General features: G+C 43.1%; 1 protein-coding gene across 1 annotated transcript in view; it reads left to right on the top strand.

Annotated features, from left to right (window-relative positions):
- Nucleotides 1-1005: 1005 nt before the first annotated feature.
- The window catches only part of LOC131289269 (hemicentin-1), a 112763-nt gene continuing 96362 nt past the window's right edge, over nucleotides 1006-17406 (top strand). The window contains exons 1-2 of the mRNA XM_058318485.1: nucleotides 1006-1084; nucleotides 15772-15901. Coding sequence (XP_058174468.1) covers nucleotides 1006-1084; nucleotides 15772-15901 — 209 coding nt within the window. The remainder of the gene's footprint in view (nucleotides 1085-15771; nucleotides 15902-17406) is intronic.

Genomic DNA, 17406 nt, shown 5'->3' with positions numbered 1-17406 from the left:
CAACATGCAACAACTTCGATATGAGATTGGATTGGGAAATCGAAACAGAGCTTAGAACGAAGGATTTATAGATGATACCATCGTTCGTGATGCGAATGACACGATGTTCTAGGTTTGTTCTATTTTTGTACGTGTTATTTGATATTTATATTCATTTATTCATTGTTCAGAAATGTCATAAAAATTTCTAAAAACATTGTGGATTGGTTAAAAGTTGATAAGTCCTGTGCGGAAGGCGTTAACAAATGTTAAAACAGTTTATTAACCCCATATTTAAGAAAACAAAATAAACCATTTGAGTAGGTCAATCAAATACTGTGATATGTTTCTCAAAAACAAGTTTAATTATTTACTCATTCGCTTTAAAATTGGAACGATTGAACTTTCCAAGGTTGTCCATTGCGTTTACGAATCATCCAAACCATGGCAAACATTTGACAACCATTGCACAGCTCGGTGAATATACGAACGAACCCACACTTGTTTTCCCACTTACCTCTACTCTCCCACCCGACCGCCCTCTATTTCATACCACTGGTGCAAGATGAAAGCAACAAGTAAATGCAGTTCCACACCACAATCGATTCGCACGAAACTGAAATTGAGCAGCATCAAAGCCCTGGGTTGTGGTTTTCCCCGCCCTTTACCCGTTCTATTTTCCAAATCCGTGCTGCAAAGTGGAAGGGTTGACCATAGCATTCACTCGTGAAATTCCCAATTGATTTCCATCTAAAACTCTGTCCGGCTCCATCCTCCGTCGGTGCCTTTGTAACACGAGACTTTCCGCTCGGATCGTCACCTGTGCCACAAAGCTCGGAAAAAGGGGTCGGTGGGTTGAAGAATTTAGCACATCTCTCCACCGGCCAGTTCATTTATGGAGTCCCGACGTTGAGAAACTGGACCGCACTCGGTTCGGTAACGTAGAAAAAAAGGGAAAACCCCCGAAGGCCGGCTCAAATTCCGAATGAGAAATGGATAAAGTTTAGCACTCACTTTATACGCGCCATGGGAAAACGATCCTGTGGTGCCTCGGTCGTGTGGACACTGGGGCCAATGGAAAAGTTCGATATGTGCTACGATAATGGTAAAACGGGATTTTAGTTCGCAATCTCGTGTGACCCAAACCCGACCGTGTGGTGGAAAATGAAAGCGTCTTCCGGGTTCCGCCCACACTTTCTCCGTTTGTTTGAAGAAGCAGCAGAAGAGGTAAAAAAACGGGCGGTTGGATTTATTTCCACCACGTGCAAACTCCGGTGAGAGTAATTCTTAACTATTTCCCGGCCAATGCAACGTTTGAGGAAACGAAAGCAAACGTCTTCAGGATTTCTTTTGGAACAAGGTAAAAACAGTCAAACACCGAACTGGAGAAAAAGTGAAACAAAATCGACAATAAACAACGAGCCGGCGAGTTGCGGAAAACGAAAATTCAAGGTGCAAACGAACGTGCGAGCACAAAAATATACTTCCCATCGACGAGGAAAAACTCCCCCCGTTGACTGGGGAGAGTAAATAAATCCTTCGCTCAATGCGCTTTCCCAAGGGAAAGATAGCAACTAAGCGGCGAATAATCTTTCACCCTGCGATTTTGGGCCAACCGAGGGAAAAGCGGAAAAAAGAACAGGTCCTAGGAAATCAAGCCGAAGAAAGTGGAGAAGCTTTTCATCTTTTTCGCAAACTCTTCTAGTTTTTTTTCTAGTTTTCCAACTTGTTGTACAAGTTTGTTTTTATTTTCCCCTCGGATGCTCGAACAACGGAAAATACGAACACCAGTGTTTGAAGCGAAGTGAAAAGACCAGACGAGACTTTTCCTTCCGCCGGACGCCGGATTGTGAATGAGTTTGAAATAAACGTTTTGCTGTTTTCCACACCACAACAACCGACGTTCGCACCGGAAGAGGCGCACACAAAGGTAGTGACAATTTTTCACGTACCCGCGAGGACTGAAAAGGAAAAACTTCCCCGAGCTCGCTTCCCTCGCCCATCCACCAGGCTAGTTATAGAAAGAAAAATTGCAGTTTGAATTAATATTTCAGAAACTTTGCTTGCCCTACCCCGAGCCGGGAAAGTGGACGCGTTCGTAAATGGCAACTGTTTAACAAACAAACATTGGCTCGCATTTCACCATCGCTCCGAAGGTGATGCTGGCGTATTTTTCATGCTCCCCACCCCTCCCCCGCCCAAAAACCAGTCAACGTCTTTTTTAAGAGGATGCCGGTTTTCTTGCGGTGGCCATTTGCCCGCCAATGTCCCGCCACGGCCGAGCTGAAGCGGGGAGAAAAACGAGCGACCTAAAATACGACCTCGTATTCGCGCCGGACGCTTTGCTAAGCAGTCACCGCAATGCTGGCCGCTCGGCCGCTAATGGAAAAGGCGAATTTCGGCAGGCCCATTAGCAAATTGGAAGAAACATTAGAGGCATTATTTGTGCCTGCGTTCACCCTGCGGAGCGGGGAGAAAACGAGGCCGCAAAACGCCGGTTCCTTCCGTTCGCTAAAAAACAGCGCCAGACTCCATGACCCTTCGCAACTAATGCAGATACATGGGGGAGGGCCGAGCGCTGGGAAAAAGTTTAAGTTATTTAAAATGTTACCACCGCGGCGCCGGCTTCTTGGTACTTTAATTAAATATTACCGTAAGCGGGAGTAAACAAGCTGGTGTCCGCTTCGCAGAACAACTTTACTCGGCCTGCCTTCGTCCTTGAAACGAAACGCTCGTTGTCGTGTGTCTGTACTTGGTTGGAAGGATCCGGGGGAAAGTTTTGTAGGCCAGTCAGGCCTGAGTGCTTCGAGCTCGATAAGAGAGGCATCTTTTAAATCCACTTTTAAAGAGACACACGAAGTTGAATGCTTGTAAGAATCTTTAATTACGATAAGACAAATGTGTCCAATTTCGTAGTTTGCACCGATATAAATGAAACTTTATACTATCTATAAACATAGTGTTGTTTACTTTTCAAATTCAAAAGTAATAAGTTATGTGCTATACAAATTGTATATTTTTCTAGTAAAAATAATCCAATACAACTTCATCACTTAGTATAACAGTACATCATAATGATTGACAGGTATAGCTAAATATGGTTTGATTGTTGTAGTTCTACTACTTAAAAAGTTCTTTGATTTAAAAAACACTATTTACCTTCCGTATGTTCAGTTTTGCTGAGGTTCATTGAGAAAACAGAATCTGATCTAGTTCAAACCTGCCTTTTGCTCCATTTGAAATGTTTAGACAATAGTTATACTTTGTATGAAACCTTTCGGTGGTCCCAAAAACTGGTTGAATTTTATATGTTTCTACTAACTACAACTACAAGTGGTACAAAACTCACAGCAAATTTAAAGCTCATGTAAAACATACCTCCACTTACCGAAGTACTAAAAGTGTTACTCATCCGTAAATTGGTGACAACTGTTACTTCAAACATATATCCCAGACGAGATTCAATTTTCAATAACTGTGGCATATATGGCAGCTGAGCAGGTAATGGTACCTAAAGATTGTCTGCTAAGCGTCCAAGTTTATCCAAAAAAGAGGATGGTTTCAGCAGAAAAAGTCTTAAAATTCCGTCACGAGACCACGACACAAAGAGCTAACATTACAATCCAACGTACCTCGCACGGTTTCCGAGCCCGAACTAAGAGTCAAAACTGTCCGCGCTGGATTATCACCTTTACGGTTCGCTTGGCCGCGCATGAAGGTATTTGCCGGGTGCCGTTAAATCTTGCAGGCTTCCTAGGGCGAACCATTTTCGCCGAGCGTTTTAATGAGCTCCGGAAGCAAACAGCGGAAAGCCGAATTCGCCTACATCGAAGCCGATTGTTCGGTTCACCCTATGGGGTCCTTTCTCTAACAAGACTATCCGTTGTTTGGAACCGTTGTTGTCCACCCGGCAATCAACTGCACCCGAGCAAACAATCCCCCCCTTTGCGCCATATCATCGGATTTGACCAGCGTCTACAACGCGTGGACAAGCTGTTCCGTTTCCAGTCTTATGCGGGAGCCCGGGAAAAGGTCCATGGAGGATCCGGTGTCAGGAATTTCCCAGAACCGACGTACGATACAGGCCCGATGAAAATGGTACTGGAAAATGGTAATGCTCCAGAATACGCAGCATCTATCTCTAGATTCTTGGCCAGATCAAGGTGTGCTGCGTTCGGTACCCTGTGGCGATGTGTGTGTGTGTGTATGTGCCCGTGTTTGTGTCCATCGGCTATGCGCATAATTACTACGGTCGCTGAGGTTTTACGGGAAACAAATAAGATTCAAATTTAATTATTTCGAATTAGCATATAATCTTATTGCCACAATAATGCCAGAGCCGGATTATACTCCCTCCCTAACCGGTCCTTTTCCGCCCGCCCTTCTCCGTCCGGGAGTTGGAAGGATCGGGGTGGGATTTAGAACGTCACGTGAAGCTGCTCCATGAAGCAAGCCATGGTTTGTAACATGGAAGTAAACGGTCCCCGTCTTGGGCTGGGAAAACACACACACACACACGCACACAAACCAACACACAGCCGGTTTGATGGGTGGAGATATTTGCGGACGAAGTTTCGCTGCCACTTCGCCCCCCGTCGAGGCCGGAATTCAACGTGGTTTGCTGGTCGAACGATTGAAATGCCATTTTTCCGGGGCAAACAGTGAACCAAACCAAACCAAACCCCAAAGGTTCCATCGAATCCGTCGCTTTTCGGGATGATGCTGGCGCTGGTGTTGGTGACCGCAGCCAGTTGAACGGAGTTCATGAAACCCTTTTGCGAGCGGGAAGACGTTGATGACAGGATCGTGCGGGCGGCCGTGCGAATATTTAAGACATTTCAATAACACAGCTCGGCAACGAGAAGGCAAGGAAGCGGTAGGGTGGGGGTTTCCGGTGGCGTCATTAGAATCTCGCTGTCCTTTTGAGGCGAACGTTCGAATCGCAGGCGTAGATTTGTTGGTAGAACGTCTGCGAATGTTCAAGGGGAGAGGGCCACCCTGCGGTTGATTGTATAAATAATCCTTACCGAGGTGATTGCCGACGCTTTAGCAGTGGAAACAGGCAGCCAACGATGGAAAATCGATGCACAGCCTACGATAGCTGCTAACTGGGCGGTGCACGATGGAGCGAAGCCGGGATAAAAATCAAAAATTCATTTTTGGATTTCAGAAAAAAGAGACATGTTTTCTTAAACTACAAGATGAAACTAAGAAATGACCCAAAAACTAGAGCCTCTGCTCTTCCAGGTTCTGAGAAACAGCCTCTCAAAGTCAAGATTTGTGAAAATATTGCGTGAAAAATTGAAAAAAATCCATCAACTTTGAAGGTCTGTAACTCCTATAATAATGGTCGGAATCGGATTCCAAGCACAGTTTTGGAAAGGTTTATTATCAAGCTTTAAAATTATTGACAGTTTAAGCTAATTGAAATTGAATGTCACAAAATATTAAGCATTGTTTCGCAAAACTCCCGGAAAATTTTTCAATTTTCTGTTTTTAACCTTATGCCATCGCTAAGGATTGCGAAAGATTGTAATATGATGCATACCCACTTATAGCCTAGAATGTTTTGTAACAATAAATGATAGTTTTTTTTGCGCATACGCGCGCATCTTTACGTTATTCTGTACTTTAGATGTGAAGCTTATAGTTTATCAGCTACTAGGCGCCTCCATCATGCCATATGCAGCATCATGTGTGGTAAGAAATATGAATTCTCATTCAATGCATTCCAATTTGAAATTCTCATTCAATGAAAAATGTGAAGCAGGGTAGTGATTGAACATCACATAAAAGGGGAAAGACAAGCCAAGTCACTGGCAAAGAATGAAACTTGGTTTGGTTTGCTTTGAATGTATCAGGTCGCTTTTACTTGTTCTACAGCTCACAAAACCCATTTTTTTATACCCAAAATTCCTCGGAATAATGTACCCTACACTAAAATAATAAATAATAATAAATGTACCCTACACTAACACTTTGTTCTGTTTGTACCCTTACCTGTAAAAGCCGTGAATTTTGGGTAGATATACCTGTCACTCTTTTTCTACCCTAATGGTAAAACGCCGCTAATTGTGGGTGGATAACTCATAGAAGTGAACACAAATATTTGATAATATTTGCTTTTGAAAACAATATACCCTAACCATACAGTAACAGCTAAGGTAGATGTTAAAATTTTGACCTTCGAACGGCATACCATAGCGGTATGCATTTGAAAAGATACATATATAACATACGTTCGTTTATAAAAACATCATTCAAGCTTTACCTTGAACAGCATAAACACCAATTGTCAGAAAGCTCCTTGGAGAACGAACAACGTTTTTTTAGTTTTCAAGTAAATAATCTATCTGAGATTGATTTAATAATTTCACGATGGGTTCCTTTATAATCAATGATATCATAAACGTTTTGAAAAACAATGCTTCTTGCAAGGAAAACATTGGGTATGCTTTACAGTTCATTGAAAGTAAAGTAAGCATCAAACCGTGTGATAAATTGAAAGTGACTAATAAGTTGATTATACTGGAAAAAAGTTTCAAGGCTAGATTGAAGAAATGTGCTAGAAACTCGAAGAATTTTCAAAAGGATTCGAAAATCTGGTTGAACAAACCATTTGACATTAGTGCCTATACGGAAAACAAAAGTCGTGGACGGCCAAAAAAAGAGTTTAATGATCTCTGCGTGAGGAATAAACGTCGAAGTGTGGCCAAAGAGACAGATATCAACGGCAATCTCGAAAAGGAATTATACTCAGTGAGGTTGTTAGCTTTTAAAGAAAAGCAGTTAAGGCTGATGAGTATGATAGACATGTTTTTGAAAAATCCTTCAAGTGTTATGCCAATGACAACCAAAAGTGATGTTTTAGTATCTGCCGAAGAAGCGTTGGCATGTTTTATAGACAATAGTTTCTCAAAATCCCAGTATAATGATTTGCATAAAGTATCAAAAAAAGTTTTTCCGTCATATTACCAAATCAACAAACTTAAAAAAACCTGCGCACCAAGTGAAGATTTTATTTCTATTAGTGAAACAAAAGCTGAAGTTAATCTACAAGAGTTGGTGAATCACACTGCGTGTAGAATAATTGAAATACAAAAGGCAGAAATCTTGCGACACCTTTCATCTTCTTTGTGTGATTCACTAAGCGTCGTATTATTGTGCTCGTGGGGCATTGACGGATCTAGTGGACACAGCATTTACAATCAACCGCTTCATGGTTCCGGAGAAAATACTGCATCAGACAGTGATTTATTAGTATCGGCATTAACGCCTATCCGTCTTTCGTTCATCAGTGACGATTCAGATATCATCTGGATAAACTTGATGCCTCAAAGTGTTAGGTTTTGCAGGCCAATTGTGATCGAGTTTGCGAAAGAGTCAAAAGAAAAAGTTTTACAAACAGTAGACGAAATCAAAAGCCAAATAACCAGGTTAGTTCCTTATACAATTCAGCTAAATGAAACAAGTAATGTGACGGTAAACTATTCATTTTACATGAGTTTAATTGATGGAAAAATTTTGGCATATTTAACCGACACTCTATCTATGCAAACATGTTGTATATGTGGTGCAAAACCAACCGAAATGAACAGTGTAGAGCACTTAGAAAATGGATTTATTCCAACTCCTGAGAATTTATCTTATGGAATATCTCCACTGCACTGTTGGATCAGATTTTTCGAATGCTTGCTTCACATTTCGTACAGAATTGAATTTAAAAAATGGAAGGTTACTAAAAATTTTAAAAGCATGTACAATGATCGAAAAAAAATTGTATTGGAAAAGATGTACAAGGAATTTGGTGTAAAAGTAGATGAACCAAGGCAAATGGGTGGAAATAGTACGACGGGAAATGTTTGTCGTCGGGCTTTTTCAAACATAGAAAAATTGAGCGATATTTTGCAAATAGAAACAGAACTCATAGAAAGGTTTCGAAATATTTTAATAGCCATCAACTGTTCACAGCCTTTAAATCCAAAAACTATTAGTCTATATTGCAAAGATACATACAAGTTTTACATACATCATTACAATTGGTACAAAATGCCTTCCACTGTCCATAAAGTTCTTGCGCATGTAGGTGAAATCATTGTAAATGCCCCAGCTCCATTGGGATCCTTAGGAGAGGAAGCAGCAGAAGGTAGAAATAAAATATACAGAAGGGATAGAAGAGAACACGCCCGTAAAATGTCACGAGAATTCAATATTAAAGACATTTTTATGAGAGCATTACAATCATCCGATCCATACATTTCAACAATATCTCTGGCTAAATCGTTGAAAAATAAAAAACAAATTCCATACCCAGACGCAGTAAAAACATTCTTCGTAGATTACAGCTCCTCAAATAGTAACAGTCCCTTGCCAATTCAAACCCAAGAAGATGATGGTACAAGTTCAGAATATTCAGATAGTAGCTCTTCGTTAGGAGACGTTATGTCCGCGTTAGATGCTTTGAATATCAATTATATTCCAGATGACAATATTTTGAATGGAAGTTTGTAGTAAATTTAGTTTGTTTTATATCAAACTTTAAAAAATCTTTAAGTTAGTATAAAAAAAAAAATTAAAAAATAATGCACCCATAGAAAATTCCAAAAATATGAGGTTTTTGCAGCGCCACCTGGCGGGATTGTCCCGAAACATCATAATTTCGTGTAATATAATAGTATTACACGATATTACAATGAAAAAATTGCAAAACATTTGATTCTGAATTTTATCCCGGCAATTTGCTCTTTTCGCTCCATAGTGCGGTGTGGGTTTAGAAGTCCGACTGTTCCAGCTGAATCTCAGCGTGGCGTCTCGAGAAAGGGCCGGGTTGGAAGCAAACCAAACGAACGCCGACCGGGTCTAATGAATGTCTGGAATGTTGGTCGTACTCTCGTACTTCCGAAAGGGAAAACTCGACTAGAGCTGTGGCAAGGGGGTTGAGGAAAGCGAGAGGCACACGATTAGACGGGATCAACGTTTTGCCGTCCGTCGCTCGGGGTGATTACTTACCATTATCTTGTAAAGCGGAGCCGGCAATGATTAGACTGTCTCGAGAGCTGAAGCGCAAGGAATGTGACCAGGTTAATCTCGTTCTCCAACAACGATAGGGTTAGGGCTTCAGGAAAGGGTTAATACGACTTTGAACTATGCAGGAAAAATCGAACACATATGTATGCAATGTTTAAACCTTATTATATTGATACATTTTTCCACCTTCCAAATTCAATGGGAAAACTTACAGCTGATTCAAATCAAACTCAATTATAAAGATGCTATCCACCATTGAAAACTGATGTCGACTCATAAAACAATGAGCATAATGTTTATTTTTTTCAATCCTCACATGCTAATCCTATAAGCTTCTTCCATATTGTATAGATCTGCTATAAGCATCAGCTTATTTTGTACTGCTTCTCTACTGCTTTGCATTTTTCAATTTTATGTGCAGTTTCCTAATCGTTCACAAACGTTGCATTTAGGGTCATCCACCATGCCATGTTTCTAATTAATTTCTTGAGAGTAGACCCTTTCATTTACTATAAAATGGAGAATTCTGAATATAAACTCTTTTAATTTATGATTCTCAAAACGCTATTCCCTTTTAGTGAACTATGCTTGCACCAACAGACCAATTGAATTCACTATAGAATTATTAGTTTGTTTTTGTTGTGGGTGTTTTTGGTTTTCATTGTTGTCAAACACTAATGGATATAGTGAAGGTATATTTGCGACTTTTGTGGGTGGTCCAAGTTGGTCAACTCCTTGCTATAAAGGATATATTCTACTTCTTGCAAGTGTCTGTTTATAAGCAGTCAAAAGATTGAGGCTTTCTTTTCCTTTGAGTGGTGCTAGTTGAACGATTGTCAGCTTTACTTTGCTTTTCGAGCATATAAACCTGTCTTTCTAACACAGTTTTGATGTTTAACACATTTCATTACAATGTTTTGATACGTTTTTCCACTTCCCAAATACAATGGGAAAACCAACAGCTGATTCTAATCAAACTCAATTAAAAAGATACAATCCACCATGAAAAACTGACTTGTAGGTGGAGTCAAAAAAACAATAACCATAATGGTAATTAGTGCCGGCATTGTACCCACGATTTTCCCCTTTTCCGTACAAAGTAAATTTGAATTTTCAATGAGTTCCACTCCAAAAGGAAAATAGATCTTTTAAATAATTGATTAATAATTATTCAAAGCGCACAGCCACGGGGCGCACATACGGCATGGAGGGTCCTAACGTTCAGACCCAACACCCCTTTCCTCTTTCACCCTGCACCAGTGTCGATTAGTGTAGCGCTTGGTAGAAAGTAAATTGAAACAATCTTTCTCTCGACGGCAATAAAAACCATCAGCATCAGTTCTCTGGGCGCACAATAAAATATGATGCAATTAAGGGTAGCAAGTGCTGGGTGGGTTTTCCCTTTTTCTCGCCCCTCATTGGCAACCCCGTCGGTTATGGTGCATGTTCTTTTCGTTGTTCGGTGGTATTATACCACCAGCAACATGCCAATCTCGGTGCCGAAGTGTTTTCCAACTGCAGCAACTCGGCGCACGCCTCATCCATCCTATGGCCTGCCTTGGATCTGGCTGATGTTGTCCGCATCGACATCGAAGGTTTCGGATGGTTGTCCTTTTCGTCTAGTGGAAAGCGTTCCAACAAAGGTTGCGAAAGGCAGCCGTAGTAGCAGCAGTAGCATCGCTTTATTTTCTCCATGAAAATACATTATTTAACACATCGTTGAGCAAAATTAATTGAATGTAGAATTGATTAGACTTTATGCTCGACGCTAGTGCTCGGCGGGAAACCCAGGACTCTGCAAACCTTGGTGATGTGGTGTCGGGGCGGACAATTTAGGTTCGTGTAACATATATCCCGTCTTCCTTCTCGGGGCTGTGGGGGTTTCGGTGCAGAATAACAAGGGATGGATTAAAGCTCGAAGAGGCCGTAAGAAAACACAACCCCCAAGGGGAGGCCAAATATCTCGCTATCAGTGCAAAATCAGATGAAGAAAACTGCTGCACTAGGGCTACCCTTATCTGAATCGCTGCAGTGGATAGATATTACATTCCGAAGCAATTGCTAAAAGAATGGAACATCCAATAGACAGGACAAAAACAACCAGACACTCCGAGACCATTTCCAGGCGGGTAGGAAAGGGGGGAGTGGGTAGAAGAACGCATCCATCCCATCAGCTCTCGATGTGGTCGATGAGCCGGAAGAAATAAAGACCAACAGCGAACGACGTGCCCGCAAGGGTAGGATAATAATGTGCCAACGCTTCCCCTACTCACTGTCCATTTCCATTATCGTTCCGGTTCCGGTTCCGATCGAGTGATCATCGACGCCGAGGCCGACGGAACAAACTCCCAGCAATCCACCCTACCGGACGGAAGTCCCGGGGATAAACGGAAACGGCTGGAAAATTGAAAGTCCTCGGACTCCGGTGTCACATAATTTTTCAAATGAGAAAATGAATTCATTACCCAATAATGGATGGCTCATTTTCATCGTACGACAGGACCGGGAGAATAATGGGCTTCTCAGACCAGGCGAAACACGAACGGTTCGCGAAACAAAAAGAGATGCCAGGCACGAGTAGAATATCAAATTAGTTAGCGATTTTATTTTCTACTATATATTCTTTTCTTTTTTTTTGGTGTGGGTGTTCTTACAATTTATTTCACCTTCCCAACTGTGTCTTTTACGTGTCCATTAGAGCGTGGTGGACGGTAATAAAAACCTAAGAGACGCAAAATAAAATACAACAGGGTTCCCCAAAGCAACGGCACGTTTGGAATACGTAACTACAAATCGAGTGAGTTTGGATGAAATTATCATAGAAAATGGACACTTTTCTTGTTTTTCGTGTCGATTAAATATGCCACGGAAAGCGTTTATACGTGCTACTAACATTCCCATTTAGAGTTCAAACGAATCATCCTAAAGTCCTGCACTCTATCTCTAATCGAGTTTCAAATCTGCAAAGCCCGCATCGAGCGGGTTCGCGTCTATCGCGATTAATTAAACCAAATATCAAACAAAACCATGAAGCTGCTCATTATTGGCTAGCATTGTCAAACTCCACGGCGATCGTATCGTCGTCGTCCGGTAATCGAGAGCTTCCCCTCGAAACTGCTGACTCAAACTGGTGGCTTTTTGCTTCCGATTTCAAAAGCCTTCCAGGCTTTCAATTCGTGCCTCGCGAAAGCGCGTCGTCGTTGGGATAAAAAGCGTGGATCATCAAAGCTTACGCGGTGTAGGAAAGAGGGGGGAGTAGGGGGAAGGGATGACGATTCCAGCGAAAGGGATGATTGCTTATTTCATTTCCCGAACGTGCACATAAATCACGCCGACGACATCGAGGTCTGAGTCCAAACTCCGGCAGCAAAGCGTATCCTTCGGCCACCGGTTCCGGAAATCGCCCGGAAGGATCATCCGACCCCGACACTGATTCTTGCTCAATCAGCAAAACCCTCTGCCTGTGTGGAGAGAGGTAGAGAAAGAGAGAGAGAGAGAGGGTTTCCCACTGCAGAGGAAACTCACTTTAAAAGATCAAACATAATTACTTTGCTAATTGAAGGCAAACAAGCGGTGGGTTGCCGGGCTTTGTGAGGCGCAAATTGTTGTGCGAAAGCTCCACCCGGTGCGTGGATCTGTGCTGTAATCAGCCGAGGCTGGCGTAAGAGATACCACGAGGAGCCCCAGCCGAGCCTGGTTGACAATTTGATGCGCAAAATTAAATTGTGATCAATTTATCACCATCGAGAGTGAGTGATTGCGTCGAGGAAACGGAACCTTACGGTCTTGGTGTATGGATGGGAGGGAGGGGGGAGGGGAAGGACGGAATTGACACAAGTATCATCATCACCCACGAGTTGGCCTCGAGCCCTCACACCAATATCCGGTATCGCATGACGAATGACGGCAATGGCGTCTCGAGCGCTTGCGGGAGGGAAAAACACACTTCTTCAAACAAGCGCTCCTTTTGTCCGCTTGGTGGGAAAAGAGGGAAAAATGGAATCGGTACCGAAATAGAACCACAGGAAAGGATTAAGGATTAAGCAAAAAGTGTAGCGCCTCGGGCTCGGGGACGGGTCGAAAGACGTCACGCGAAAGACACGCCCGGAGAATCCGCGCGCGTACGCAGCCACTTCCGCTTGACTGTTGACATTTAATTTATACAAAGCTATTTATCATAATACGTGCTTCGCAAGAGCTGCCTCTCTCTTGTCCCCCGAAGCCTTGGTTCACCTCTCGTGGGTAGTGGTGAAGATTTTCCGGCCTGTTGACAGATCTACTAGGGCCCGCCATCCTGTTCGGCCCCGCTGTAGAATTGATGACAGCAACTAACCGAATGACAAATATTAGCAATCTATTTCGAAGAAGGTTTACACAGTGAAAATACCTGGTGAAAATTGCTTTCATCCTGCCCGGCCCTGGGTTCCCACATTCCTTCGTTTTCCGAACATGGGAGGAGAGAGGGTGGGGAGGAACTATTTCCACCAGCACTATTTTTCCGACTACCCTAATGGATGGCAATTTTGCGTGTAATTTCGGCATTTTCCTAGCTGAACAGATAAAGAGATTCCTACGTGCCGCCAACGTGTCGATTGATGTCGTCACCGTCGTTTGTGGGCGCGCTTTGAAGATAGAAAATGTTGACAGCGCGCAAACAAAACGCCGTCTCTAATGGGTGGCCGAGGGGAAAACCACACTGGCTTCCCTGGCCTGCCACATCAAAGCGCTATTTACAGCGATCGTTTTTAATTGTGGGTAGGTCTTTAACATTGTTTTACGAGGGAAATATGGAAGAAACTTTCACCGGAATTTCACTCATTTCGCCCACCTGGAGGCGATTCACCTGAACGAACGTGAAATATGAAGAGCCGCCCACCAGTTCGAGGAAGAGAACTCAAATTTAAGGCATCCAACGGCGTTCCTGAAATGTTTTCCAGTTCATTCCAAAGGTTGAGAATATCTTATATCAGCTCTTGTCGCACGGTTGAATTCGGATCTAAACACGTCCACGTCACAATAAACCTTTATCAGGCTTTAAAAAAAAATCAACCACGTTTTCAAGCTAGAGTCCGTCCATGAAACTCAAACCACAGCGTGATTTATTTTCCCCCAAAATTCCCCCACGTCAAGCGCAAACCTTCAGCCCAAATCCCTTCAAACCCGCAAAAGGATTACGGTCCGGCGTTCTCCTTCCTCACCGGTGGGCGAGACTTAAACCTCGGTGGAATCGGGAAGGGCAGAGCATACCGGGGGTAACAATCAACACCTGCCAACGTTGGGATTACCGCCGGCGGGCAGGCTAACACCTTGCCAAGCAATTGCTATTGCCCCCGTTAATCCAATCACCAGATGGGTGGCAGTGATTATCTAGACGCTCCCTTACGGAAAGAAATAACTCCACCGGTTCGGAAGGTTTCCTTGCCTTGACAGGTAAAAGCCCCTGCCTTTCGCAATCCGGGAGCGGCCACCACTTCTCCATTTGGCCCTCGATTAGATGCAGCCCATGGGCACTGTTGCGCAATGATATTTATTGTTATTAGATATAAGTCACTTCCGGGCTTCCGGGATTGTAGCGGCCACATCTGGTAGCAGGTAGACTCGGTGTTCGCAGCAGCTGGAGTTCGTTCGACATCACCCAGAATACAAAATGGACAGCGTGGAGTACGGCTGTCGGTGCCAGATAGGACCAATCCTGGCTTTCAGTCTTTTGTGGCCAGTTCAAGCCCAAGGCTCCTACCAACTTGTTCTCCGTAGTCAGTTCATGACGCTGTTCTGGAGGCAGAAGATGTGGAAAAAAACAGACGAACATTGTCCCCATTGACTAACTGCTGTTACTTTGTATCTTGTCTCTTGTCCTATCCCCACACCCAACTCCCCAACACCACCCGATTGCGGATAACCTGCTTTTCCCAGGGACACGAATCGAGGACAGGGGCTCATATTTCATCGCCAACATCATACTGCAGCACGAATTAACGTCTTGACGTTGTAATCTACCGGTCGGTGTGCCAGCCAAATTGCCAACTCAGGGTTGGGCGCTTTCTTCTCCTTCTTCGCTCGAGGTTCTAGGACAATGTGTTCAACTTTTTCGGAGCGAACGCGCGAACGACGGGACCGGTTGGCCCGTTTATGATAAATTTGTTACATTTCTCTTCCTTCCCCAAACCCCATCGCGTGGAAGACCAACAAGGACTCGGTGTAACGATGGATGGTTTTTAGGTGGAAACCCCCGGGGGGCGAACTCGGTGGTTCATTATTTTGTGGGCGGGTTTTTTTTTTCTTTCGCCTTTTTTTTCAATGGATTCAGTTTAATTCTATCATCAATGGCATTTGTCAGACATTTTTCGCTTTTTCTGGGTAGGGTTTCATTAGTTTTTGGCCAGGCTCGTAATTTATTTGTTACTGCGCTTCAGATAATAAAAGCTGAAAATAAAAAAACTCACCTTCATGAAATTACAAATTGTTACACTGGATACGTAGACACCAACAAATGTTTTAAAAACGTTCAAATGATCATAAGAAATCTGAAATTCAATTGGTTTTTCTTTAACTCTTTTGAGGCGAAATCTTTTTCAGAAAGAAGAAATTAACCGATTTATTGATTTTATACTAGCCACCAGACTGTTATTTATCCCTACTTGAACTTGCATTTTGTTTATCCAGTAAACTTCGTGGTTTTTTAATTCTTAATAGTGTTTGCTAGAAAGCAATTGTTCAGTTACTTGAATTTATCAAAATATCTCTTTCTCTTCTTTCCACTTCCAGACGTTCCGACGCACATCGAGAAAGTTCTGGCGAACGAGACGGCCCAAATTAAATGTGACGTATCGTCCAACCTAACCAACGACCGCATCCTACTGGTGGTTTGGTACAAGGATAACGTTCCCATCTACAGGTAAGTTGACAGTGTGTGCGATGCTTCGCAAGCGTTTTACATAGTTTAAATTGAAAAAAGGTACCTAAACGGTTGATGAAGCGATTTTTGAAAAGCATTAGAAATCGATGTGGTTAGTTCAAAAAGGTACTTCAATTCCACTCGATCGAAAGCCTCGTATAAACGTCGCCGTCAACGCGCAGGAAAATTTATCGCCCAAATGAACCATCACGCTTCATCGGAATGCTCATTTCGAATGCATCAAACGCTCGCCGACGACGAGCAGTCGGAAATGACTTAACTAATCTCGTTGCACCGGAAGTGACACTGCAGCGGAAGCGTTTGCTCGTTTAAACCGTACCTTGCCAGACCTGCGCTGCATCCCCTGGATTTCCCCGCCCCACCCCGTTCGCCGGATCTGCGCGTTCCAAACGATGCCATGAATATATTTTCATTTTCGATTCCCTTCCCGTCCTATCGGTGGCTCTTGTCTTCCGTTTGGCCAATTCGTGAATTTATCGTTCGTTGACACAGTTCCACCGTTCCATACCCCACTCACCGGCCCTCGTTGTGATCTTTACCTGGTCCCTTGCGAAAGCGAAGTGTATTTTCTTTCCTAGAGTTTCGCTTTTCCCTCTTTCGTTTGCTTCCGAACCTCCTTTTTTTATGTTGGTTTTTAGTTCAGATGGGTTGGTGACGAAACGATCGTAAAATATTCAAACCATCAATCTTCTCGCCTTACACGACCCAATAACGTACGTGGTGAACCGTGGAGTTCCCATTTTTACCGAAGGAAGACGCGTGTCTAGGAACGTTTTACCGGCGGCCTGCCTTGCCATGGAGCCGTTTTCCAGCACTCAACATGATCCGATGCTATAGCACACAGTGTAGGCACAAAAAAAACACTCCGGGTAATCTTAACGCGTCCAAAACCGGAGTGCTTGGCTGGTGAACGTCGGTGGATGTGGATTGAAAAAAATAATTTACATATCGATAACTTTATCGCATGCATCGTTTCGCCCTCGGATCTTGTTTTTTTTTAAACGTATCTTAGTCCGCTCGTGACAAAGTCGTAGCAAACTGTCTCTCTGCTGTTTGAAGAGGGAGGAGGAGACGGGGAACCTTTGAGGGGAGGCAAATCCGGCGCAATGTTATCGAATCGCTACAACTCGATGGAAAACAATTTTCAATCTAACTACCATTACCTGCCTTTCACAGTCGCTTCGATAACGTCCTTAACACACCACGTTGTATGTTTACGTTGCATGTTCCCACCGGAAAACCAGCGCTCGAAAGAGAGAGAGAGAGAGATAGTGAGGGAGAGGAAATAAATCGCTTCACTTTTCACTTCCGTTCCCGAGGCAGCCGGCGTGCCTCCGTTTTTGTGTACATAATTTTCCCGGACGATGTGGTTCCATCTTCAGCATAAACATATCGTCTATTTTCGTAATAATATTGAGTGAGCGAAACACCTTCCATCCGATATAAAGCGCTTGCTGAGCTGAGGTGGTACGGCTTGCACTGAA

Source organism: Anopheles ziemanni, chromosome 3 (genome assembly GCF_943734765.1).
Source record: "Anopheles ziemanni chromosome 3, idAnoZiCoDA_A2_x.2, whole genome shotgun sequence".
NCBI lineage: Eukaryota > Metazoa > Arthropoda > Insecta > Diptera > Culicidae > Anopheles > Anopheles ziemanni.
The sequence above is the reverse complement of the archived record's forward strand: the minus strand, read 5'-3'. Positions and strand labels throughout refer to the sequence as shown.